Source organism: Sarcophilus harrisii, chromosome 1, assembly GCF_902635505.1.
Source record: "Sarcophilus harrisii chromosome 1, mSarHar1.11, whole genome shotgun sequence".
NCBI lineage: Eukaryota > Metazoa > Chordata > Mammalia > Dasyuromorphia > Dasyuridae > Sarcophilus > Sarcophilus harrisii.
This window is the reverse complement of record NC_045426.1, coordinates 271,659,335-271,686,358: the sequence shown is the minus strand read 5'-3', so window position 1 is coordinate 271,686,358 and position 27,024 is coordinate 271,659,335. Positions and strand designations below refer to the sequence as shown.

At 35.6% G+C, this 27,024-nt stretch overlaps 1 protein-coding gene across 2 annotated transcripts; it reads right to left on the bottom strand.

Moving 5' to 3' along the window:
• Positions 1-6,842: 6,842 nt before the first annotated feature.
• Positions 6,843-19,804, bottom strand: ZP2 (zona pellucida glycoprotein 2). Of its 2 annotated transcripts, XM_003763031.3 has the most exons (18): positions 19,692-19,804; positions 19,324-19,412; positions 19,051-19,134; positions 18,477-18,571; positions 17,189-17,341; positions 14,917-14,961; positions 14,568-14,732; positions 13,833-13,929; positions 13,566-13,747; positions 11,736-11,853; positions 10,923-11,110; positions 10,742-10,833; positions 10,508-10,632; positions 9,597-9,786; positions 8,349-8,481; positions 8,159-8,255; positions 7,377-7,457; positions 6,843-7,022 (listed from the first exon to the last, which is right to left on the bottom strand). In XM_003763031.3, exons 1-18 carry the CDS (start codon positions 19,742-19,744, stop codon positions 6,862-6,864), a joined length of 2,148 nt encoding a protein of 715 aa, XP_003763079.1. In that variant the 5' UTR covers positions 19,745-19,804; the 3' UTR covers positions 6,843-6,861. The 2 variants fall into 2 exon arrangements, with proteins under 2 accessions (XP_003763079.1, XP_031798112.1); XM_031942252.1 differs by lacking the exon at positions 19,051-19,134 and having other exon boundaries at positions 19,692-19,777.
• Between the last annotated feature and the right edge of the window lie 7,220 nt (positions 19,805-27,024).

Sequence of the window (27,024 nt, the reverse complement as noted above, 5' to 3'; positions counted from 1 at the left end):
AGATAATTTTTAAAAAGAACCAGTAGCAAAAATCATGACATCAGATGCCTATATACAAAAGCACAGATAATGGGCAATAAACAGAATCTCTAATTCATCCCAACACAAGAAGTGACATTTCCTTCATATTCACTACATATTCAAATTTCTTGGATCCTACTTAGTGGTACTTTGTAGATATTTTTTAAAAAAATATTTTTTATAATTCTGACTTTAATAAATAGCACAAACATTTCTATAACAAAGTAGAATAGAAAAAGAGGATTGCATTTAAAACTTCAAATCTATTATATATAATGTGCTATTCCTTTTAAATATGCATCAGTTATATTATTTTCTCTCTTCCTCTTCACCCCTACTCTAGAAATGGCTACCATTAGATACAAACGTGTGTGTATATGTGTGTGTGTGTGTGTGTGTGTGTATACACGATTCTTTCTCTGAATACAAATAGCCTCTTCCTTCATAAATAAGACCTTTGCAGTTAATTTGGGTATTTACTATAGTGAAAATGACTCAGTTGCTCAAAGTTGTTCTTGAAACAATAATGTGTTACTGTAGTCAATGTTTTCTTGATTCTGCTCATTTTGCTCTTTTTTTATTTCATCAAAATCTTTTCATGTTTTTCTAAAATTATCAAGCTCACTTCTTACTGCAAAGTAATATTCCACCAAAAACATATACTACCATTTGTTTAGCCATTACCCAGTTCAGAAACATCCCTGCAATTTCCAGTTCTTTATCACCATGAAGAGAGCTGCTATCAATATTTTTGAATATATAGGTTCTTTTCCCCAAATTTGGGAAACATACCTAATAGTGATATTGCTGGATCAAATGGTATGGGCAGTTTAATAACTTTAAGCACAATTCCAAATTGTTCTCCAAAATAGTTGGATCAGTTCACAGATCCACCAACAATGGTTTAAGATCCCAATTTTTCCATATTTCATCCAAAATTGGTCATTTTCCCCTTCTATTATTTTAGCCAATCTGATCTATATAAAATAATATTTTTCAAGGTTTTAATTTGCACTTTTCTAATCAGTAATGATTTATAGTATTTTTCATATTACTATAAGTTATTTTAATTTATTTTTTCATCAGAAAATCGCCTATCGGATCCTTTGACCATTTATCATTTGAGGCTTATGTTTTTTATAGATTTAACAAAGTTTTAAAATATTTAAGCTATGAGATCTTTATCTGAGGAACTTTCTAAAAATTTCCCCCTAGTTTTCTACTTTCCTTTGGTCTTGAATACATTGGTTTTATTTGTACAAAATCTTTTAAATTTAATATAATCAAAATTATCTATTTTATATCTTACAATGCTCCTGTTTACCTATCCATAAGTCTTCAAATTTTCTTTTAATATCTCCCTTTATATCTATGTCAGGCATCCATTTTGACCTTATCTTGGTATAAGATATTGGTCTATGCTCAATTTCTATCAGACTGTGTTTCAGCTTTTCCAACAATTTTTAACAAATAATGAATTCTTATCCTGAAAACTTAAGTTTTATACTTATCAAACACTAGGTTACTATACTTATTTGCTACCTTAAATTGTATCTATTCTGTTCCACTGATTTACCTATTTCTCAACTAAAACCAGATCATTTTGATAATTGTTGCCTTATAATATATTTAATAAAACTCCTTCCTTTATCTTTTGTCTCCATTAGTTCCTTGGCATTAATGATTTTTGTTCTTCCAAATGAACTTTATTAATTTTTTCTAGCTCAATAAAATAATTTTTGAGTAATTTGAGATGGAATTGAACATATATATTTTGGCAAAATGGCTATTTTTATCATATTGATTTTGTCTACCCATGGATCATTTAATATTTCTCTGTTTATTTAAATCTGATTGTGTGTGTGTGTGTGTGTGTGTGTGTGTGTATCTGTGTCTGTGTCTGTGTCTGTGTCTGTGTCTGTTTCTGTGTCTGTATCTCTGTGTGTGTATATGTGGATGATTTTCTTCATATCATTCCTGAGTTTGTTTTGGCAGGTGTACTCTCAGGTATTTCATACTGTCTAGAGTTATGTTAAATGAGCAATCTATCTCTTTCTGCAGGATCCTATTGATAATATATAGAAAGGCTAATAATTTATGTAGGTTTACTTTATATCCCGTTACTTGCTAAAATTGTTATTTCAATTAACTTGAAATCTTGGATTTTCAAAGCATATCATCATATTATCTGTAAAAAGAGATAGTTTTATATCTTTATTCCCAAATCTAATTCATTCTACCTATTTTTCTTCTCTTATTGCTAGAATTTTTAATTCAATATGACAGTGGACATCTTTATTTCATACCTGATCTTATGAGGAAGGCTTCTAGCTCATCCTCATTATGAATGATACTAATGGCTTTAGATAAAGGTTTTATCAATTTAAGGAAAAGTCCATTTATATTTAAACTTTTAAGTGTTTTTAGTAGACAAGAAACTGATTTGGAAATGATGGTAACGTTAGGAAAAGTGATCCCTTCTGATTAAATTTATGATGAAAATGAAAAGGAAATCCAGGCCCTCATAGAATCATAGAGTTGAAAGATCACCGAGGCCATCTTGCCCAACTTATAACCTAACAAAAACATTTTTGTGATATACTTGATAAGTGATGAGTCAGACTTTGTGTAAAGATGTCCAATGAAGAAAAACTCAGTACCCCCTGAAACAGCCTAGTATACTTTGGGAGAACTTGAGTTTTAAGGAAGTTTTTCTTTACATCAAATTTAAATTTGTCTTTTTGCAACTTCTATTGATTATTTGTAGTTCTGTTCTCTAGGTCCAATCAAATAAAATCTAAATGATTTATATATATGATATATAATTTTTATATATGCTATATTATATATATAATGATATATATTAATAGAAGAAATTATATTCATGAATGTCCACTTTACTTTTTCCCCTCTTTCATCCCCCTCACCGAAGGCTATAGTTAAAAAAGGATATATTTTTGTATACAGATGTGAATATATATGTGTGTATATATATATATATATATATATATGTATGTATATATGTGTGTGTGTATGCACATTCAGACATACACAACCCGCCTCTTCCCATATATATACACACACATATCTTTCCTATCCCTGATGACTCTGCTTTAATTTTGCTCCTTAACTTATCTTATTATTTAACCTCTCCCCCACCCATGGATCCCTCTCTTGTTTTCTTCCCTCACCCTTTGCTTCCCCATCTGCCCATTCCTCCGTCCTTAATTTTTTGTAGATTTTGGAGGGTGTTATACCCTTCATGATATATATGTAGCATTGCCTATTTAACCTATTCCCAATGTGAGTAAGTTTTCAGAACTACAAGCCCTCCTCCCACCTCTGATGCCTTTGTGTTTATTCTTCCTCTGCCCCTCATTTGTATAACATAATTACTATTTTTACTTTAACTCTGCCTCTATCTTTCTTTTGAGCTTCCCTATTGTTGATGCCAATCTTAAACATGATATATGTTTTCCATGTAAAAAAACAATTTGTTCCTTGAAATTGAGCTTTCATATTTTCATATTGGCTCTTATATGTTAAATTTTCTATTAAGTTTGGGTTTAACTGATAAGTCCTGAAAATCTGCAAGTTCATTGAATGTCCATTTTTTCTCATTCCATATTATAGAGAATTTTGCTAGATATATTTTTGGCAACAGGCCTAGTTCTTTTGATTGTCGATGGATGCGATTCCAGGACCTATGGTCTTTTGTGTATCAGACCATCTGTGTACACTATTCTAGACTGCTAGGGCCATACATACCAGTCTTTGGGATAACCCTGGATACACACAAAGATGACCCAATCCTGAGGTGCAAAACAGCCTTTCTTTATTAGTAAATTCATCAGGTGTTAGCAGGAAACAAGAGCAAGAGAGTGCAAGAGCAAGTGTATGTGTGCATGCCTGTGTCTCTTTCTGCATCTCCTTCTATGGACCACTAAAGATGGTTATTTGTATTTACTATCCTCTGGGATTACCCTGTACCTAGCTCACTGCTTAGGTGGATCTGCAGAAGGGACACCTGGAGTTAGTGCTGCTTCTAGGTGGAGATAGAACAAGAGGGCTCATCCCTCTTCATCTCAAGGAACCTATTAATAGTTCCATTAACACCTGCAAGATACAACTTCCTACCTCAGAGGCCAAGCCCCCCATTTTTACCTGCTGGGTCCACTCTGGGGAGGGGGGAGGGAGGAGGAGGAGGAGGAGGAGGGAACTAATAACTGATAACTAAAAGTAGCTCCAGCATATTTGAACTGTTTTTTTTTTTTTTCCTTGAAAAATTTTCCCTTTGATCTGGCGTTTTGAAATTTGGCAATGATATTTCCATGTGTTTTCCACAAAGAATCTTGCTGGGGTTATTGTGTCCTACATTCTAGAGCCCCCAAGTTGGGGGGTGATTAAAATATACCATCTTAGTGAAGAATGGCAGAAATATGGAGTCCATTTATTCCAAGTTCTTTCCCCTTTTTGTACCCTAATGCAGTGGTTCTCAAAATATAGTCTAGAAAATCCTGGGGATCTCTGAAACATTTTTAGAGGGTCTGTAAATTCAAAAATAGTTTTTATTTCCAAAATGGTAAATGTCTATAAATATAATCCAGATAAACAAAAACTCTTTGGAGAGATCCTCAATAATTTTTAATAGGATAAAGATACTGAAAACAAAAGTTTGAGAACCACTGCCCTAATGTAACCAAAACAACACTGGGCATGCACCAAGTACATACTATGCAGGCGGGAGCATAAACAACTTGCTATTGTACATAATTTGCTGCTTGGTATCACTCTGCTTCAATCACAACACAGATTGTCACCACCCTCTGACTTCCCAGGAAGGCCGAGACCCCTCAGGGAGATGAGGAGCCAAACCAGACATTAGGTTCCCTCTGAACTGTAGGGTCTTATACCTCCCGAGTTCAACCCCTCTACAGAGGTGATCAGTAGATTTTTTTTTTCTATTTCTACTCTCCCCTCACTTCTTTCACTCCAGGACAATTTTCTTGATTATTTCTTGCATTATTGTGTCACGGTTCTTTTTTGGTCAGAACTTTCAGGCAAACCAATTATTATTATATTTTTCCTCTTCTTGATCTGTTCTCCAGATTCCTCATTTTTCTTATAAGATTTCACATTCTGTTTTAATTTCAGTCTTTATAATGTTTTATTTCTTAGCCTTTATAACTTTACTGGCTTCCTCTTGCCCAATTCTAATTTTTCAAGTTATTTTTATCTTTGAGACCATCTCCTTTTTTAGTTGGTTAACTTTTTTCCCCCACTTAATCTTATTTTTCTTGGATGTTTTTTATTTTCATGTATTTATTTATTTTTAGTTTTTTCCCCCCCTCATTGTCTCAGATTTTAAAATTCTTTTTTTGAATTTTACAAGTTTTTTTGGACAGGGGGCCATTTCACCCTACTCTTTAGGGTGGGATTTTTCACTTGTGTTCTATTAACATGAACCCTGGTCTTCCCCCTTTCCCTAGGGAGTTTTTCCATGATTGGGATCTTTGCCAGTTTTTGTTTGTTTGTTTGTTTTTTTTTTTAATGAGAAGTATTAGTGTCAGTACCTCTAATTGTGGAGCAAGAGGCATGGTACATCTAGCTTCACTTGTCTCCTGGAACTCCAAACTAAGAGCTCCACCCTCTCACAAGTGCCTGTATCATCCCTGCCCACTGCCTCTGCACTCTTGGTGTGCTGGTAACTTCTCATTCAGAGCCACATCTCAGCAGCACAATTGGGCCTAATCAACTGAGGTTCCCTCAGTCTTCTGGGACTCAGACTCCAGACTCCTCAAACTGTCCAGAAGGTGAAAGTTTCTGTGGTTTCTGCTGATACTCCCAGCCAAATCAAGCTAGCCTCAAGGTTCCCCTTTTGATGCTTCTGCAGAGATTACTCACAGGTGTCTGAATTCAAGTAGGCTAATCCCTGCACTGGGGTCTTTCTTCAGATCTTCTTGGGTTGTACTTACTAGAAGACTCCTGTGCATCCCAAGTTCTCTTAATCTTACACTAGTCTATATTCACACTGAGGCACAAATTTTTGTGCCACTTTGAGAGTTTGCAATTTGCCAACCTACTCTTTCCATAATCCTCCTGGGAGGAAGTTATTTAGGAGAATACTAAAGAGTCAAGAGTTGGGGGGGGAAGGGAAGGGGAGGAAAGGAGGTTGGCAAGCTTAGCAAGTAGCAGATGGCACAAAACAAGGAGAAGCAGTCAACACATTTAAGATACAAAGAAATAAGCTAGAATACTAGGTTCTCAGTTGCCTAAACTTACCATTAAGAAAAGTTGCCATTGGGTAAATGACTTGGGCTTTTTTTTTTTTTTTTTTTTTTTTTTTAATTTCACAGGTCCAAGATAGAGGTATAAGAAATAATTTGAGTATTTTAGTGGATTTTAAGGGTCTTGATATGCTGGACATGCAAAAAAAAATTCCTTAGACTAACCAGTTCAGTTAATGTCTACCCTATAATAAACCATTACCAACCCAATCATGGCTGGAGGAAAGGATTAGTTTTCAACAAAGGAGTGAGAGGTGGGGATAGGTGTGTGTATTAAGTCACAGAACATAGTATTCTTAAATTACTGAGACTGAATTTGATCCAGATCTACTTAGTGATACACACAAAGCACATTTAAAGAGCCTTTCTCCAGTTAAACTCCTATAACATATGCTACTTTTTTCTAGTAGAAGTATAATAAAAATTAAATACAAGTTTTAAGTTATCTCCAGAATGAATATAGGGAATTTTTGAAAGAGAATCAACCATAACCCTAAATACAATTACCTTCACTCTCAAGAAATGAGACAAAACTATTACTTGGATGACTTTATTAAGCAAGCTCATTTGTTAACTCGGATCTCTTTGTCCTGCTTGGTATGCATTTAACTAGACAAATTACTGCCACAACAAATATCTCTGCTATTATAATAGACCCTACTTGAAGAGCAATACTTGTTCCTTCATACCAAGGCCCTTTAGTGTCCGTAGGTCCTAAAAGGCAAAGGAAAATTTCAATAGTAAGATTTAAGTCATATGTACATTTAAAGTTAACGTCATCATCCTTTAAAGTTTTCATGACAAAATAGTACTATTAGTCTTAATCACAATTAATGATGAGTTTGGACAATTTCAATATAGTATCAAAAGGCTTAATTGAATCAGTCTTCTCATTTAAGTTTTCACTTGCTAATAAGAATCTAGTGCTGAAGGATGAAACTTGGATGAGTGCTTTAAAAAAAAAGTTAAACTGATTTAGGAATTTGAGCCCAAGACAATATTTGAACCTAAAGTTAAATAACCTAAGTAAATAAAAATGTGTATTTCCACAAAAGCCTTGTGCCATACCTCTAAATGAGGGGGCCTGATCTGATAACAAGATGACAGGTCCAGGAAGACTAGTTATTGTAGACTTCTCTGTAATAATATCTGAGAGAGAAAAAATATGCATATGTTTACTATAATCATGATCATCTATTAGTAATTGAAATGTGGGTTTGAGAACAAGTGTTTAAAAAAAAAAAAAACACACACTAAGGCATTTCTAAGAGTTCCAAAACTTAGCCTCTCAAGGAGATTTCTTTCCTTACCCAAAAATTCGTTATACCCAGACCATTTTATCTAGGTGATATTCTTCTTGTAACCCCAACCATTGTTTTAACTCTGGTATAGAGGGCCAGTATTGATGGAAAATAGATCCTTTTATTGGGATTGTTAGAGGTGGAAAAACTTGGGAGGAAAGGATTCTGTACAAGATCATGGTTTCCTGCTTCCCCCAATTCTTCTTTAGAAGAAGCCCCTCTTCAATATTCACACCCTTATTAGTTGTTAATTCTACCACAGGGAAAACTTATTCCTCCTTCCCAAAGACACTTAAATATTAAACATTTTAAAAATATTTAAACCTGTATATTCCATGTGGGTTCTTTGGTTTTGGAAAGAACCACTGACATTGATTTAACTACTAGCCCAATTAAATAAGTTGATTATCCAGAAACCATGTCAGATTTTTCGTTAGTCTCAATCGGGAACAGCTTATATGAAAGCTTAGTCACCATTAATGATCAAGGAACAGCACAAATTCTTGACTCTTAGAAGTAGGGCAAGGCTTAAACCTTTTAAATATTTACCTCTTTTCATCCTAGATGATGCGGGACAAGTCACTGAACACAAAGGAGAATCTGGATAGAACCGATCACAGAGCAAGACACTGCAGTGGAAATAGATCTAAAAGACATAAATGAACAAGGGAAAGGATCTTAGCCTAAGCTAGGCTTAGCTCTATCTCCTAGGAGGGCTGAGGCAACTCGCATCACTTACCAGGTTAGAGAGAGCTTGGCCCCGAGATACGAAGGCAAAAGTTGTCACTTCGAACCTTTGGTAGTGATTAGAATAGTTCAAAGAACCTACATCGTGGAATTTTGTACGGTAATTGTCCAGTATATAATCACAGCTAGGAGGCAAGACACATCACGATTTGACTTAAACACAAGGTCTCTGGTACAATTTGAGCCAAAGTAATCAAAACATTAAACAAAATAAAATATGGATGTTATTTTAAAACTAAGTCAGTAATGAGACCTGGAGATCCTTACATATGAATTAAGTACACCCATTTCTATTTGGACTCAATACCACTGGAATTGCTATATTCCACCTGAACTCCTAGATACAATTTTGGTTTTTCAATAAGCATTAAAAATGATGGTCCCTTAATATATTTAACATCTATTGGTCATCCTGCCATCTGGGGGAGGGGGTGGGGGGGTAAGAGGTAAAAAATTGGAACAAGAGGTTTGGCAATTGTTAATGCTGTAAAGTTACCCATACATATAACCTGTAAATAAAAGGCTATTAAATTAAAAAAAAATGGTCCAGGCATATCACAAACTCTGGTTTCCACTGCTGTTTAGACATTAAGATGCCAACTTTGAGCATGCTCTTGGATTCAAGGGGGAAAATGCTTGAAATAAGTCAGTTTAATGCTCATCACTATCCCCAAACTTGGATCAGTTCAGGGAGCCTCCTCAATAGTTGCTACCCATTTCAGAAGCTATACTTTAGAAACACTGTCCTGGGACATTTTTCATAACCCATTATTTTAGGAAAGGCTTAACCAGGCTTTGTTCCATTCCCTCCTTCCCCTACCCACACTTATCTACAGCATCCTTATCAGTAAATTATTTCTCTCTTATTTCCTTATTTCCTAGTTCTGGTATGAACCATGATCACATTTAACTGACAGTTCCTACATGAATTGTCATTGTGATTCCTCCCTATAGCCTCACTATTTCTGTAGTTTTCTAGAGGAAAATTTTCCTTGCCATTATTTCCTTATGTATTGTCTAACATAATGTAAGCTCCTTGTTCCGAGACCATTTGTTTTGTTTGTTCTTAAGGCTCAAGACACAAGCCTAATAAATGATATTTTTATTCATTTTAAAGAGGCAGTCCAACTTCATTTTTCCTCATGAACTCAACTGACTTTGCACTATTCCATATATAGTTTGTTAATTTAAGCATCAGAGTTCTATACCCAAGAACAGATTAGCTTAAAGGTAGGCTTACCCATCCACAATCACATTCCATCGTGGAAGAGAGGCAGGGTCCACTGATGCTGTTGCCCAGCAGTCATCCAAGACAAGTTTGATGTTTGGATCATTTCTGTTTAGAACTTGAACTTCCATATAAATTGGTTGACGCAGGTATTTTACTATAGGGTACTGATCATCCTTATAAGGATGGAGATAAGTCTTATCTAGGAAAGGGAAAACTTCCTTTAGATTATTTGAATAGTTTTAAGACTAGAATAGAAATTAGGGAGCCAAGTAGTAGAGTTCTATTGGAGATTCAGGAAGACCCAAATTCATTTATAAATATTTATTAGCTTTGTGACCCCGGCCAGATCACTTAGATTTAGTTTTTCCTATCTATAAAATAGGATAATAGAGCGGGGAAGAGAAAGGAATAGGCATGTACTTATGCATCAGGCACTGTATTAAACTTTATAAATATTCTCATTTGAGCTTCATAAAAATTCAAAGCAGCAAGTGCTATTGTGATCTTCATTTTTATAATCAAGGAAACCACTTAAATGAGTTGCTTACAGCTACACAGCTGAAAGCGTGAGGCCCCATTTGAACTTTGATCCTTTCTTGATTTCAAGCCATTGCCATTCCAGCTGCCTCTAACACTCATAACAAAAATATGAATTGCTTTACAAATAGACACACCATAAAAATATTAATAATGTCCTATTAGAATAGTGTAAAATAGACCAGAAAAATGGAATAGAAACCACCGACAACCACTGTTCAAGAATAACTATGATCATAGTCTATAAAACAGAGTTAGAATTGAATTGAAATATACAAAGGTTATAGAAGAGTGACCCAACAAAAGGACATTGTTCTTATCTTGGAGAATTAAGGTACAATATAAATTATGGTTCTCAGAAGTACATATATATTAACTCTTACCTGGATAGATTTGTAGGATTAAGGAAAGTGGTCCTGGTTTCACTGAAGCCACTGGAGAAGGAGGATTACTGATATTCATTCTGACTAAGATGTCAGTGCTGGTATAGTAGCATCTCACTGTCAGACTATCAGGATGAGTGTGGGAAGGGAAGATGCAAAGGTAAGTGTTTCTAGATTGAAAATTTTGATTTAACTGACCAAGAAGGAATGTTTACTGAGCCAAAAGCCTCTTACCTGAATTCACTGTCTCTAATAATTTTGCTTGGGGGGAGATCTGCCCAAAGAGCATGTATTTCGTTTTCATAGATTACTTGGTCTCCTTCAAACTTCAGGACATTAAGGACGAGTTCATTAGTAACTGGTTAACTTGAGGAGAGGTAGGTTTCAACCTCTTACCCTCCCCCACATCACTAACCTTTGCTCTTGTTCCACACCCATTCAAGGGTATATGAAATCGAACCATCTCTTGAGAGGGATCCTTAAAGGCCCGCTGGCAGGCTGTATCTCTCACTTGGAGAGTGTCCAGGTTCAAGGCTGGCTTTGTTTGGTGGCTGTAGACTTCGAAGTTCATAAAGCCGTCTGGGGTACATGTGCCATCAACAACTATCGTTTATAGAAGAAAAATATCGTTTATCAAATAATCTTTAAGCCACTAATTTAGCACTGGACCTGGAATCAGAAACTACTCAAATCTAGTATGTTTATGCAAGTCATAATATAGCCTCAGTTTTCTCAAAAAAAAAAAAAAAATAAAAATAAAATGGGAATACCTACCCCACCCCTCCCGAAAGACTGTTGTAAAGATCAAATGAGAATTACAAAGTGCTTAGCACAGTGGCTGGAACTTTGTAAATGCTTCATCCTTTCATTTCTTCCTAATGGGACAGTTACTAGAAAATGCTGCTTTAAAACTTCGAATAGTCTGACTACTTTGACAGAATCCTTTAATTCTAGGCAACTCTAACTATATAACTCACTAACAACAACTAACATAAAGACTGGTATGGTTAGATCTAGGGGAGGGGGAAGGGGAAAAGGGAGGGGAAAAATTGAACAGAAGATTTTTTGCAAGGGTCAAGGTTGACAACTTACCCATTTATATGTTTTGTAAATAAAAAGCTTTAATTAAAGAGACTCCTGTGGTCAGAATGGTGAGAACACATAGCAAAAAAAAAAAAACAAAAAAAACAAAAAAACACACACACACAAAGTCAAATATTGTCCTTACCTACTGAAACTGGCGACTCACAAGACTCAGGATAGAGGATCACAGATACCATCTCCCCAGAATACTGAAAAGTCAGCTTTACTGAAGGTAAGTAAAACTGAATACCTGACTCAGACATCTGAAAAATAGAAAATTTAACTAGTATGAGATACCAGAGGTCATCACTGAAAGCAACCCTCAGGATGTTCATAGATGTGCTTTTAGTATCTCTATTTCGTTACCAGGTCAAGGTACTTTATTTCTTTAGATCTAGAGGTTTGAGGGCAGGAATTATTTCTTAGTACAATGATCTCGTTATTCTAAGTCCTAATCAAGATCAAATATGAGATACTATAAGAAGCAGGTAAACAACGTGCTTTCCTTTCACACCAAACCACCACACTCATCTGGGGACCAAGAAATACAAGCTTGAGATACTAGAACAGGCATCAGATTTGGGAGCAAGAAGTCTCAGCTTTAATTTCTGCCTCAAATAATATTAGTTATGACTTTGGCTGTAGGGTACTTTCTAGAGCCCCCCCCCACACTGGGGGCTCCAGACTAGCTCTCTGGAGGATTTTGGGACCAGCCTGAATCCTTGGGTCTTAGTGGAGGGAGTGAGGCAGGAGACTCACAAGGATAGTCAAAGATGGAGTCCATTTATTTCAAGTCCTCTCAGCCCTTAAATACCTCAGTATGATTACATCATTACAGTACACTGATCATGTGCCAACTAGAGAACCATTTCATTATCACACTGAGCAAGTACTAACTATAGTAGCATTATATCACCACAGCAAACCCAAGTGCTAACTATAAGCACTCTTATTGATATGTAAATGCATCCCTTGCTTCAAGTAGAACACAGGTGGTCATGCCCTCCTTGACTTCTCCTTAGGGAAATTAGAGAGCCAAACCAGACGTTGTCAGTAGGTTCCCTCTGGGCTGAAGGGTCTTATACCTAACCCAGAGTTCCCCCACAATCCGCAGCCCTCTATACCTGGCATCTCATTTTACTGGCTTAATAGTTCATTTCTCATCTTAAATGAAAATAATCTCTAAAGGACCATCCCATCTTGAACATTCTGGAAAGATGCATTCTGGAAATGATTATCAAAAACCTGTCACTATTCCAAAAGAGGCAAAATCCCTCTTGGATCTTTACCCAGATTTGCATGATAAACAAATACAAATGACTGGAGGGTACTGGTAAGAAATGCCTATTGACTAAGTGATCAAAGCATACTATAGGTCCCTACATCCTTCAGTCTTTACTCATACTAGACATAGGTGATCCCATAAGGAATTCTAGTGTGCTCTTTGTACTATATCTCCATAAGAATATTGGTAGTAGTGCACAAATTTTCAAGAAGAGATTTCCCTTAAAAGCAAATTTTAAATGGATTTCCATTAAGAGTAGAAAAAAGTGGAAGAGTTACTACTTGGGGTGGGGGAGGAAGAAGGTAAACAGTATATGACCTTAGGTTACTAGGAAAATTCATTTAGTGAACAAGTCTTGCATATAGTAATAGCTTTCTGGTATAATGAAAGACATAGGAAATTAGGTAGTCAACCTAGTAGCTTCTTGGGATTCAGATTGTACATGACTTTACATGTAGACAGTCTAATCTCTTTAATGAGGGAGGTCCAAATTCCTTCAAGTCACCAGTAAAGTAGTATATTTATTCCCTTTTTTGAAAAGTACAAGCCAAGTTATAATTTTTTAAACTATCCTAATTTTTAAAGTTTAAAATTTAAAAAAAAAAGCTCTAAATTCCTTCCTTCTTACTCCTTAAAAAAGGCAAAGAACTCAGTTATACATGTGAAATCATTCAAAAAATACAAACTTACTTTAGATTTCAGAATCCTTTTGTTGAAGTGTAGCCTTGAGCCATTTCTTGACTCTACAGCAATGCCACTGGTCTTTGACATATTCATGGGGACATTATGATTGTCTATGTTTATGGCTATCAATGCCCCTGGAAACTCTGGTATAATAAGAGTCATATGTGTTGAATTACAGGTGGCTGGACCTGAAAGATCAATATTGCTTATATCAATAATTAAACAATTCTTTCATCAAAAAATCATTTTTTTTTTAACTCACAATAATCTCACCTAAAATGCAAATCATTCGGGATGAAAGAATAAGCCTTTGTTCAGGAGGCCCATAGGTAAGCTCAAGAGCCACAGTATACAGGTGATTGTTTTCTTGCTGTGTATATAAAAAAAAGTTGAATTCAAGTTGACATTCTATTATAGCATCAATTAGTCAATATGCAGATACAGTGCAGTTTGGATTATATAAATCCACCATTTTGATATTTCTCTGTAGGTAAAACCAAATACCTGTTACTTTTTGTATGAAGGAACTAATCTCATTACACATTTTAGAAAATAGTTGAATAAGCACAAAAACATTACCTGACCACAAATTCTATTGCTAAAGAACACTAATCATAGTAGGCAGAAGTTAAAGGTATTAATTAATTAAGTGAATATTTGGCCTTCAAAACATGAGCAAGGCAATATGCCTTCATTATAGCTGTAAGATATGATGAATACCAGTGTTATGATGGGCAAGGGTCAACCTTTTGAATCAGAAAGGCCCGTTTTAAATCCTGACTGAAGCCATTTGGCAACAGGTAAGTTACATAGAGTTCCAAATTCTAGCATAAGAGGTGAATTGATTATCTTCACTGCACATCTGTAAGTTTATATCCCTATAGTTCTCAATAGGAAGTCACAGATCCAGATCTAAAGAAACAAAAAGTTGCAGAAAGACAAATTCTAATATCTTCTTGTGAATCTTTTAAAAAAAAAAAAAAAAAAAAAAAAAAAAGACTCGCCTACCTCATAGTGGGAGACTCCAACAGCATCAAAGGAAACCCGCAAGATGATCTTGCTGTTGTCAATAATAAAACTGTAGCCCTGTTGCATGGCTTCCTGAAGTGTAAGCCTTTGCATTCTGGGGCTCTCACCCACAATGAGAGTCCAAGATACCTGAGGTTCCTTATCCTGAAATAGGGGAGGGAAAAAACCTGCTTAGATATTGGTACCTAAGAGTTTAATCATACCTCTAAAACTTGAGTTTAAATGATGCTTTATCCATAGAATTCTTTTAAATAAGCCAATACCCAAAAGCAGAGAAATGCAAACTCGAAGTCCTTACATATACACACACAAAAAAAAAACCTCATACCATAATCTCATCATCAAAACTGGGTAGTATCTGTGAAAATGAAACCTGAAAGGAAAAAAAAAAATCACTTTAGCTTCTAAAGTATATATGGTATGAAACTTAAATAGTTTAAGTGATACAAAGCATTGTATATATTTTTCATTTGATCCATACAACTCTAAAGTAGGAACTAAGTTATTACCACCCTTATACAGATGAAGTTTAGAAATGAAAATTTGCCTAAATTTTCCTGGCTAGTAAGTATGATGGACAGAAATTGAATCCAGTTATTCTTGGCTCCAAGTCTAATATGTTTCATTAGGGGGGGAAAAAATCCTCCTCATTACACCTATAAGAATAAGGTCAATTCCCAAGATGAAGATGTGGTATGAGAGGGTGGGGAAAAAAAGAACATTAGGTTGAGAACTAGAAGACCTGGAGTCTGACTTGGTAACAAGTTAATAGAACTTAAATCAGTGAGTTTTTCTGTACCCTGGCTTTCTAATCTGTAAAGTTAGGTATACATATTTGATGCTAATATTTATTAATATTGGACTTTAGAACTTGGTCTTGTAGGTAAAGAGTCATCTTAAACTCTCAAAGCAAAAACAATTAACTCCAACTCAAACTATTTGAGAAAATAGGGAATGAAGGAGTTTTACCAGGTAGGATGAAAACAGAAAAAAATTTTAGACCAATCTCCCTAATGACTATTGATGCAAAAGTCTTAAAATATTAAGAAAAAGATTACAGAAAAATCACCCCCAGCATAATATACTATGACCAAGTAGGATTTATACCAGGAATGCAGGGCTGGTTCAATATTAGGAAATCTATTAACATAATAGACTATATCAATCAAATTAAAAACTATATCATCAATAGATGCAGAAAAAGCATTTGATAAAATCCATACTCATTCCTATTAAAAACACTAGAGAGCATAGGAATAAATGGACTTTACCTTAAAAAAGAAGTAGCATCTACTTAAAAACCATCAGTAAGCATCACATGTAATGGTGATAAGCTGGAACCATTCTCAAAAATCAGGAGTGAGACAAGATTGCCCACTATCACCATTACTATTCAATATTGTATTATAAATGCTAGCTCCAGCAATGAGATGGGGGGGGAAGGGGGAGGGAGTCGAATGAAGGTAGCCTGATCTAAAACTATATTATAAAGCAGCAGTCGCCAAAACCATTTGATATTGGCCAAGAAATAGACTAGTTGATCAGTGGAATAGGCTAGGTTCACAGGACAAAAGTCCATAACTATAGCAATCTAGCATTTGACAAACCCAAGGCCCCCAGCTTTCGGGATAAGAATTCACTATTTGACAAAGACTGGTGGGAAAATTGGAAATTAGTATGGCAGAAACTAGGCATTGACCCACACTTAACACTGTACACCAAGATAAGATCAAAATGGGCTCATGATCTAGGCATAAAGAAAGATTATTAATAAACTAGAAGAACAGAGGATAGTTTACTTCTCAGGCCTGTGGAGGAAGGAGGAGTTTGTAACCAAAGGAACTAGAGATTATTGATCACAAAATAGATCAAGTTAAAAAAAACCCCAACAACAAAACACTTGTGCAGACAAGATTAGAAGGGAAGCAATAAACTGGGAAAACATCTTTAGTTAAAGGTTCTGTTAAATGCCTCATTTCTAAAATATGTAGAAAATTGACTAATTTATAAGAAATCAAGCCATTCTCCAAATTGATAAATTGTCAAAGGATATGACCAGACAATTTTCAGATAAAATTGAAACTATTACTACCCATATGAAAAGATGTTCCAAATTATTATTGATCCTCTAACACCAATTAGCCTTTGTCCTGAATAGCTATTATTTATAGGAATAATATTTATATATTACTTGGCAAAGCATTTTACCTATATATCATCTCATTTGATCTTCACAATCCTGGCGGATAGGCAAGTAAATGTCCTCATCCTTGATATATTATTTTGTAGGCTATACTAAGTTCTCCTGGTGGGTTTTTAAGAACATGGTACCTGGCCTCAACAGTAGGCTCAGATGAATAGCTATATTCTGACACTGAGGAAGCGTTTCTAGTTCACATCTATATATGAAGTTGTAAATAGTATGGAAGCACAATTCCTGCCTTCAAGGAGCTTACTATCTAGTAGTGATTAACAGTATTCCAAAACAAAATAAATGAAAGGTTGCTTGGACTACGCATCTAAGCATGTATAAAGAAAGCCAAAAGTCAAAGGATCCTTTGAAAGCAAAAAGCTTAGAAGTATGATCATGTTATACTCACAGACATGAACTCCTTGGTACAGTTTGTGGCTGCTGAAGTTTCACCTATAACTTCATCAGCTTGAGGTGCAGGACAGCTGAGCTGGTAGGTTACAACCTGGTGGTTCATAGTACCATTGGGCAGGAATTTGAGGTTCACTTGATACATACCATGCTGGAAAAAGAATACAAGACAGTTGTGTCTGCTATAATAATTCTTGTGTCAAAAAAAATTTTGACGTCTCAGGCCTGCACTCACTACATCACCTTCACATGAGGGGATATTCATTTTAAAAGTTAGGAGTGAACAAGCAAGCCTTTTCAGATAGTCTCAGGAGATTGACAGACCTCCCGAGCCACTAAGTTTACAGGGTATGTTTTTCCTTCTCTAATGAGATTACTAAGTATATTTTGGGATTCTTAATTTAGATAAAGAAAGCTAGAACTGCAGTTCCATCTTCATATTTGTTATTCAAGTAAGGAATACATATCCCCACCAGTTTAAGAATTCTATCTCACTCTCCAAGCCATGCCTGATACCTTTGATATCTGCCTAACACTATCTCCCAGACTTCTATGAAATCTGAAAACTTCTTTTCCTTTGGTTACTTTGAGGAAGCAGGGGGAAGGGGGAGAGAAAGGCATGTTATTTTGTATCTACTTGTTGTCAGTTTCATTTCCAAATCCCTCAAATTATTTATTTTTTTAACCAATTAAGATATATCCAATTTCATAAATTGTTATTTGATTCATGAGATCTGTCATTTATTAGTTGCGTAACTTTTAGAAGAAGTTCTGGGTCAGTTTCTTAATCTGTAAAAATGAAATACTTGCCCTTCCTATTTAAAGTTGTAAATACAGAATGACCTGCGTCATTCGATTTAACACCTTTATTTTGCAGACAAGAGACTCAGAAATGAAATTGAATTGCTCAGTCTCAGTAAATGGAAGAATTAAAACCATTATACCAAACCTACTACTAGTCAGTTTGCTTGGCACAATATTCAGTTTTTTTAAGAGTGGCTTGTAGCCTAGATATCTTTAATACTTGGTTTCCAATGCTTCCTCAGTTTTAGTAATAATCACTAATAAGTCACAGTATTAACTATTGGCAGTATATCACTGGCCTAATCTATTAGAATGCCTATTAGGAGATAATAGCTTTTTCTCTACCACCTGTAATGTTTGTTCAGACATCTGTTTTCATAGTTTATTGATTTGCTGTTTACCACAAAAATATCCTTGCCACTCGGAAATAACTTCAGTTTTTCCCTCAAAAAAAGGGGGATGAAGAGAAGTAAAATACTTACCACCATTTCAGCACAATTCTTATACATGGCTTTCAAGGTGAGGTTATTTGAGTTCATGATATGAGTACAATTAAAGATTTTGTTACCAAAGGAATCTAGAGGAAGAAGAGAGGCAATCAAAATCCCAGAGTGCCACAGAAGTTTTAGTAAAACATCTAACCAAAGTTAATACTCAACATAGAATTTGCCCTACAAAAAAAGACCCCCAATCCAAATGTTTTCTTAAGTTGATTAATCAGTGTGCAATTTTCTCTTTTTAGAGTCAAACCCAGAGGCAAAGCACATGGAGGCTTGCTGAATCAATTATCCCTTTTAGGGAAGTCATTAAGGGGCATCTCTACTGTGGGAGCCAGCTTCCCTATTCCCAACCTTCCCCAGCTTTATAGAGACAGCTCTATCCTGCAAATATTTCAGCTGCTACAAACTACTGAAGTATTCAGGTTAAGACTTATTTCCCATCTTTGTATCATAGCATGCAGTAAACACCAAAATAATGTTAGAAGTTCAATTTTGATGAGCCTGAATCAAGAGCTGAAAGTAAGGCAAGTCCAATTAGCTAGCCAGCAAGACCTACCAACTAGGTATGCTTGCCAAGACTTGCTGTCAAAATCTTTGGGAAATCCAATCTTCATTTCATTATCATAGCAAGTGACTGTGCCTAGAAACCAAAAGGAAATGATTAACACGTCTGTTTCTTCCCCATTTTCAGGTTTTGTTTTGGGGCGGGGGGGGGGGGGGAGTCAATTTCTACTAGTCATAGGAGGAAGAGTAAAGGGTATTGTTTTATCTATCCTTAGGCTTACTAACTCCACTAATAAAGTGGTAGGAAAAAGAGCAGCCAACATACCTGGGAAGCTGGTAGTTGAGAAGTTACCAGCAACTACAGAGGTTACCAGAATCCCAAGGACCAAGAGCCAGGGAAATTGTGGGCCTAGGCTATAAAGAAAGGAGAGAAGTTTTAGCTTAGGAGCATCTGGGCCTTATTCACTTAAGTCATCCATCATGGACCCTTTTAGCAGTCCTATTGAAAGCTATGAATCCTTTCCCAGAAAGAGAATGTGAAATGCATAAAATAAAAATACAATGGATTACAAAGGAAACCCAGGATTGATAGAAGCATCAATGTGCTTGGGTTTGGTTTGTTTCCCCCCACATCCAAGGTCATAAACCTCATAAAATCCATCCACAAACCACAAGTTGAGAATCCACACTCACCACGTCCCTTTAGGGGACCTATTCAGCCCAACTCCAGAGACCCTTCTCCCCATTGTTCACAGAAAACCGTGAAGGCTCAGCTCACAAGCCTGAATTTATGTAGGGAAGGCTGTGCGCATGCAAGATCTCCTCCTGCTCCTCCACCCCATCTCCCACAGGTGGTGCCTAGACTCATCATGACATCTGAGTCTCATTGAGAACACTTGGCTCAGGCAGAGAATTGGGGTAAGTGCAATGAGCACAAGCTGTGGGTCCACAAAATCCCTCTAGGAGAAGAAGGAAGTGTAGTTCTTTTTGGCAGTGGGAAAGTAGGACTGCTGCTTCTGTTTCCAAGAAAATGTGGAATCTGAGAAGGGAAGCAAAAACTGGGGAAAAAAATTTTATATCCAAGGGTTCTGATAAAGGCCTTATTTCTAAAATAAATAGAGAATTGACTCAATTTTATAAGAATATAAGCCATTCTCCAATAGATAAATGGTCAAAGGATATGAACAATTTTCAGAAGAAATTAAAACTATTTATAGACATGTGATCAGCAGGATGATTTCAGAAAGACCTGAAGAGATTTATATAAACTGATGCTAACTGAAGTAAGTAGAACCAAGATAATGTGATGATCAACTGTGATGGACTTGGCTCTCTTCAACAATGAGGTGATTCAGGCCAATTCCAATAGACTTGTGATGGAGAGAACCATCTGCACCCAGAGAGAACTGTAGAGAGTAAATGTGGATGAGAATATAGTATTTTTTACTTTTGTTGTTATTTGCTTGTTTATTTTCCTCTTTTTTCCCCTTTTTAATCTGATTTTTTTTGTGTGAAGCATGATAAATGTGTAAATATGTATAAAAGAATTGCACATTTTTAACATATATCGGATTACTTGCCATCTAGAGGGTTGGGGAGAAGGAGGGAGAAAAATTTGTAACACAAAGTTTGTAAGGATGAATATTGAAAACTCTCTTTGTATGTATTTGAAAACAAAAAGTTATTATTAAAAACAAACAAACAAACAAACAAAAAAACCTTTTACCCTCAGCAAATCTCTATTAGCCAAGCACTTTCAGATTGCCTAAAAGGTACCAGGTGAATGGCTTGGAATCCTCCCAATAGCTGAGGAAAATGTCAGCCTTTAGCACCTGATACCTGATATGGTTATTAGGTTGATCAATTGATATGGTCAGAATGGCATAGTTTTCACAGAGCTCAGCTGCTAATGGATAAATACCTCACACCTTTGGAGTAAGGAATAGTTGAACTAAAATTCCAGCCTCATAACTACTAGTGTTATCCTGGGTGCCACTTGTTTGCCTCATTTTTCCTATCTGTAAATGGAGATAATAATAGCACCTATCATCCAAGATTGTGGTAAAGATTAAATAAAATAATATTTAGAAAGAATTTGTAAAAGACTACATCAATGTAGGCTTTTTTTTTTAAAGAAAGGAAATAGACTGCTTAAGAAAAGAAATAAGAGGAAAACAAATTGAGCTGCTTCTTAACTCTTTGAGTACAGCAGGATCAGAGAATTTGGATATGTAAGAGACTTAACAAGATCATTTGGTCTTAATCTATCATTTAACAACTGAGGAAACTGAACATAGACAGAATAAGTAGCTGCCTCAAAGTCATACAAATGAACCAAAATTCAGGGCCTCTGATCCCCAATCCAGTATCCTTTCTCTTTATCTGGATGCTATGAACAGCTGGTCTTTTTTTTTTTTTTTTTTTTTTTTTTTTTTTAATTTCTTGGTTTATGCCTAAGTTCCATGGACACCAACCAAAGAGTTCCAGCTAAAATCCCCTTTAGTTGTGGATCAGGCCTATTTAGCTGCTGCTAAGCCACTGTAGACTTTTCCTTGGATTTGGCATTTAAGTCACCATCCCCTTAACACACTCACACGAAACCCCTTTTCTTAAAAGAATGGTCTTTTATGTAGGCAGTTGCTTTTTTAGTCACACTTAAGGTCCCCTTGCTAGACCTATCATGATATCTGATACCATCATTAGACAGGTTTTTCCTCAGCATTCAAGTTTTTTGGCTCCAAGAATTTGTTACCATTAAAATATATATATTTTAATATACATATTAAGCATTTGAGTTGGAGTTAGAAGGGAGGATCTGAGAGATCATCTAATCTAATCATTTAATTTTACAGATGAAAAAACTGAGGCCCAAAAAGATGGAGACAACCTGACTTGTTGCTCTATGAAACAAAAGGAACCAGAAACCACATTAGCTGAATGATGCAGAATAAATGAATGTGTGTGTATCTGTAAACAAGCATATTTGTAAACTTCACATGCAGGGGGAAACTTGTTGTAGTGAATCAAGAGGAACACTTGGGTTCTAGGCTAGTCTTTGATAAGGACTGGCTGTGCAACCCTGGGCAAGACCCTTTGCCTATTGACCAAGAATATAAATTGCAGAATAGTTTTGGATTTGCATCAATAAAGCTTTTTTTTCTTCTTAGGAATTCTATATACAAATTTTTAAAAAGGCTTCATACAGTCGGCAGGATGTTCTATCTGAAAATGCAGGACATAATTTGAATAATAATCTACAGCATTCACACTTTCTCCATTCCCTTCGCCAGTCTAGGCAATCAACAAAACATTATCTCAAGTCCTGATTTGTAACTTCTGCTGATTTTCAAGATATAAATACTCACATTGAAAATTTAACAATTGGCTCTAGTTTCAGCCCATCTTTTCATACCATATACTTTGCTTCTGAGTATAAAAATAAGTTAGAAATATTCTATAGTCAACTATGCTCAAAGGGCTGTCAAACTGTGCATACCCTTTTTCTCCAGCAATGTTCTTAACTGGGCTTATATCCCAAAGAGATCTTAAAGGAGGGAAAGGGAAAAACTTTCCTTGTGCAAAACTGTTTGTGACAGCCCTTTTTGTAGTGGCAAGAAATTGGAACCTGAGTGGATGCCCATGAGTTGAAGAATGGCTGAATAACTTATGATATATGAATGATATGGAATATTTTTGTTCTATAAGAAACAATCAACAGGATGATTTCAGAGAATCCTCAAGAAACTTACATGAACTGATGCTAAGTAAAATAAGCAGAACCAGGAGATCATTGTACACAGCAACAAGATTATATGATTATCAATTCTGATGGATGTGGTTCTCAACAATGAGATAATTCAGGCCAGTTCCAATGATCTTGTAATGAAGAGAGCCATCTATGAGTAGGAAAGAGTACTGTGGAAACTTTGTGTGGATCACAACATAGCATCTTCATTTCTTTTGTTGTTGTTTGCTTGAATTTTATTTTCTTTCCCATTTTTCTTTCTTTTTAATCAGATTTTTCTTGTGCAGCAAGAGAATTGTATAAATATGTATGCCTATATTTGATTTACATATATATTTTTTACCATGTTTAACATATATTGAATTACTTGCCATCTAAGGGAGAGGGTAGGGGGAAGGGGAGGAAAAATTGGAACACAAGGTTTTGCAAGGGTCAATGCTGAAAAATTATCCATGCATATATTTTGAAAATAAAAACCTTCAATTACAAAAAAAAAAAAAAAAAAAAAAAGGAAGCACATTGATTTGCTCAATTTGCAATTGCTTTGAACTTCAATAGTTACTTGCTGTAAGCATCACAGCTATGACTGTTCTTATTGATGGTGGTGATACCCTCTTTTTTGATAGACCTGATAAGTCATAGAATCTTCTCTTGCTCTCTTTTCCCTCTGGGGTATACTGAGAGCTTGGTAGGTGAGTTTTCAATTTATTTTAAGTTTCCTTCTATAGATATTTCTTGAAGTATTTCTGGTCTAAATTGTAGAGGGCTGAAACTATTGAGTCTTTGCACTGAGGTCGATTCAAGGACTTAGGGCTGATTACTTATTGGACAATACCCTATGGGCATAAGCTTGGAAAATGGTCCTTCCCACTATCCTGTGCTGGCTCAATGATTGGTGTATACAGAGGATTGTAGAAGGGACTAGAGGGTGGAATAAGACGAGCCAGAGTCACTTTTTGTGGCAGACAAGGAAGAAGGTGGTTGTGCTTCCATCCTGTTCAATCCTGGGTCTAAAGACCAAGAATAAAGACTAAGGACTTTTACTTATCCTGACTCCGGCTGATTCTGGGGTGGTAGTGCGGTTGTTACACTAAATCACTGAGTTTAATAAATATTTCATTAAAAAGGTAAGAGAGAGAGAGAGAGAAATATTCCACAATTAAATATGAACCATACATCTAAGATTTTCATTACTAAGTGGGTAGTTTGAAAGAAAGATTGTAGTAGAACTGAGTATGCTGTGATTCTAAAAAGCAAAACAATGTAGGAAAAGGCAAAAACAGTAATTAAATCATATGATTGAGATGCAAGAATTATTAACAGAAAATAGGTGGAACAGAAAGGCTAGTAGTTCTGGAATCCTACTCACATGGGTTGAAGGGGAAACTATGTGTGTGTGTGTGTGTGTGTACATATTTATATATACCAGAAATGTATAAAAGTCTTCTAAATTTATGGAGAGGGGATGGGATCGGGGGAGAGGTTTATAGAAAGTTGTGTCTATTAATGGGAAGGGGATAAGATATATAGATTAACAGGAATAGGATAAAGAGGGAGGGAAAAGGTGGGTAAAGAGAATAATGGAGGGATCCTTGGATAGAGTGGGAAATTAAGCAATAGAAAGGCAGTGGGTAGAAGTAAAGCAGAGGAATAAGCAGGGCTAGAAAATAAGAGATACACACAAATATAATAACAATTATCAGGAGTAGAATTTATTAGAAAAGCAGGAGTAGTCATTGATCTTAGATAAAGTTAAAGCTAAAATTGATTTAATCAAGAGAGAAAAAAGTTAGGAAAACTATACTATGTGTCAGCTATATTGGTCAAAATTGTTTATTTAAAATATCTAGATAGCATAATATTGGAATATTATTGTGGTACAGAAAATGATGAGATGGTGGATTTAGAAACATATGAAAAGACTTGAACTTATAAAGTATGATGTTATTGACCATCAGAGAAATAGAGGATAAACAAATGTAGTGTATTTGAGGTGGGGAACCTTTTTTCTGCCAAGAGCCATTTGGATATTTATAACAATCATTCATTAACTATATAAAATTATCAACTTAATAGAACTCAAGCAATGAAAAGTTGTTATACCTTGCTTTCAGCTCATCACCTGAAGTTGCCTTAGCAAATGATTTCATATATAGGTATATTCCATGCTTAATAGAGTCTACTTGCAGAAGTGGGGTGGAGGAAGAAAGGAAAAAGAAAAAAGTACATAGCAGAGAACAAAAGAAAACCTACATGGAAGCATAGAAATTATGGACAGCTCTAAACACAATGTGTAATATTTATTATACAGGCTTTATTGAGATGGAAATTTCTCACATTTTGAATTCTCTTATGTTCTGCTGTGTACTTGCAATTTTTTTCTTTTTCTGTTTTTCTATTTTTAGATTTTAATTAATTATCTAGTTAAAAATAAAATAAAAATATTCCACAGTACACACTAGGAATAAAGAAACTTAAGTTTTGCTATTAACTTGCCAAAGTTATGTCATCTTTCTGGGTCCAATTTCCTCATCAGTAAAATGACCTTTAATCTTCTTTATAATTGAGATATTCTGTGGTTAATCAGAAATATAGAAAATATAACCAGCCACAAATAAAATAGTATAAAATAACATGGACTAATATGTAGAACTTTGACAGTAAAGGGCCTAGATTGAAATCTGACCTATTATTGACTATACCTATGTGAACTTGAACAAATCATTTAAGTCTCTGAGTCTCAGTTGTTTTTTCATCTGTCAAATGAGATTGGACTAGATGCCTTTGGGTGCTTTCCAGCTCTTTGATCCTACCATAGGATCCTATCAGGCTAGAAGTATATCTGTCTACTCCCTTAAATATTAGTCCTCTAGGGTTTCATCCAGCTTCTGGTCACATTGTCATTTTGGGGGGAAGGAGGATCCCAAATTCAATTTCCAAGATTTGACCCCCTTTCTCACCAAATACAAGTTCCATCATGAACACACATGAAGAATAGGGAAAAAAAAATACACCCTATTTATCCAAATTGGTAACAAAACAAAAAGCTATGATCCCATGAAATTGATGTAACCTTTTGCCCAGTATCCATTGATGTGCAATTCTCTTCTTATATATTGAGATGAATACACTGACTTGAAGGAAAGACAGGGTGGAATTATCGAAAGCAGAGAGCTTTAGCCTTTACTAGTTTCTTTTAGATCCTCTTTGGAGACTTTTCAAGGGGTGAATCACTATAGGACTTTCAGTTTCCAGCTTTGAGAAAGAAGATGGAAAGACCAATTCAATTCTACTTTGAGTTGCTGAAGAAAAAGATTATAGAAAGAATGAGAGGAGCTGCCAGTCTCCTATCATGCTCCTAGACCAAGTGTAGAACATTAGAGCTTTGGTGAGTTTCCCCTTGGATGAGATCCAAGACATTTTCTCTTGGTTAAGCTATCTTGTTCTCAGTGAGAGAATTCCTTCATTCTGGGTTGCCTGATACATATTCTCCTAGGTATAACTTCTCTGCTTTTTGTTTTGCTACTAATTTAGATTTTTTAAAATGTTGTTGTTTTTGTTTTGTGTTTGTTTTGCTTTGGTTTTGCTTTGCTTTCTTTACTTGTGTTCGTGGTGAAACTTATATTTGATGGGAAAGGAATCACACTTTTGATATTGAGCTTGAGGTCCTCCTTCCCTCAAAAATGATGTGGCCAGAAGTTGGATAGAGCCCTAGACTAATAGTTGGATGGAATCTAGACTAATAATATTTAAGGGAGTAGCTAGATAAAATAGTTTGTTACCTCCTCTCCGAGTGGCTTCCACTCTTCCTCCTGGCAGAAATTAAAGTCCCCCTTGGAGAAGGGTCGGGGAAAAGAAGTTCAAAGGTCTCCCTTTCAGTCATGAAATTTCACCCTTCCCACACATTTGCTCCCTCAACTAAGCTGGGAGGGGAGGGGGAAATGATATATAAAAGGACAAACTGAGACACTTCCCAAAGACCTAGGCTCTTACTAAATAGATTAAGTTTTTATCTTTTGATTCCAATGATTGACATTCTGCTGAAGATGATTTACCACTGAATTAGAGTCAGGAAGAATCTTCAATCCCCAAGAGGTTATAAAATAGCTGAAGAGCAGTTCTGCTGTTTTGTTTCTTGATGATATCCCTCTAGGACTGTCAGTTCTCTCAGACTTCTAGAGAGTGAGAGAAGAGATTTCTTTCCTTAATATGAGAAATTGAAGGTATGCTAATGATCATGAAGATGTGTGCTTGTCTGGATGGTTGCCCTTTCTGCCTTTA

Excerpts from the sequence above, each read along its gene's own strand:
- ZP2 (XM_003763031.3), bottom strand. The coding sequence starts at position 19,744 with ATGGGGAGAAGGGTCTCTGGAGTTGGGCTGAATAGGTCCCCTAAAGGG. Across the intron at positions 13,930-14,567 it reads TTGGAGTCTCCCACTATGAG|CAAGAAAACAATCACCTGTA; the intron begins GTAGGCGAGTCT and ends TTATATACACAG. Across the intron at positions 8,482-9,596 it reads TGGAATGTGATTGTGGATGG|CTGTGATTATATACTGGACA; the intron begins GTAAGCCTACCT and ends CTTGCCTCCTAG.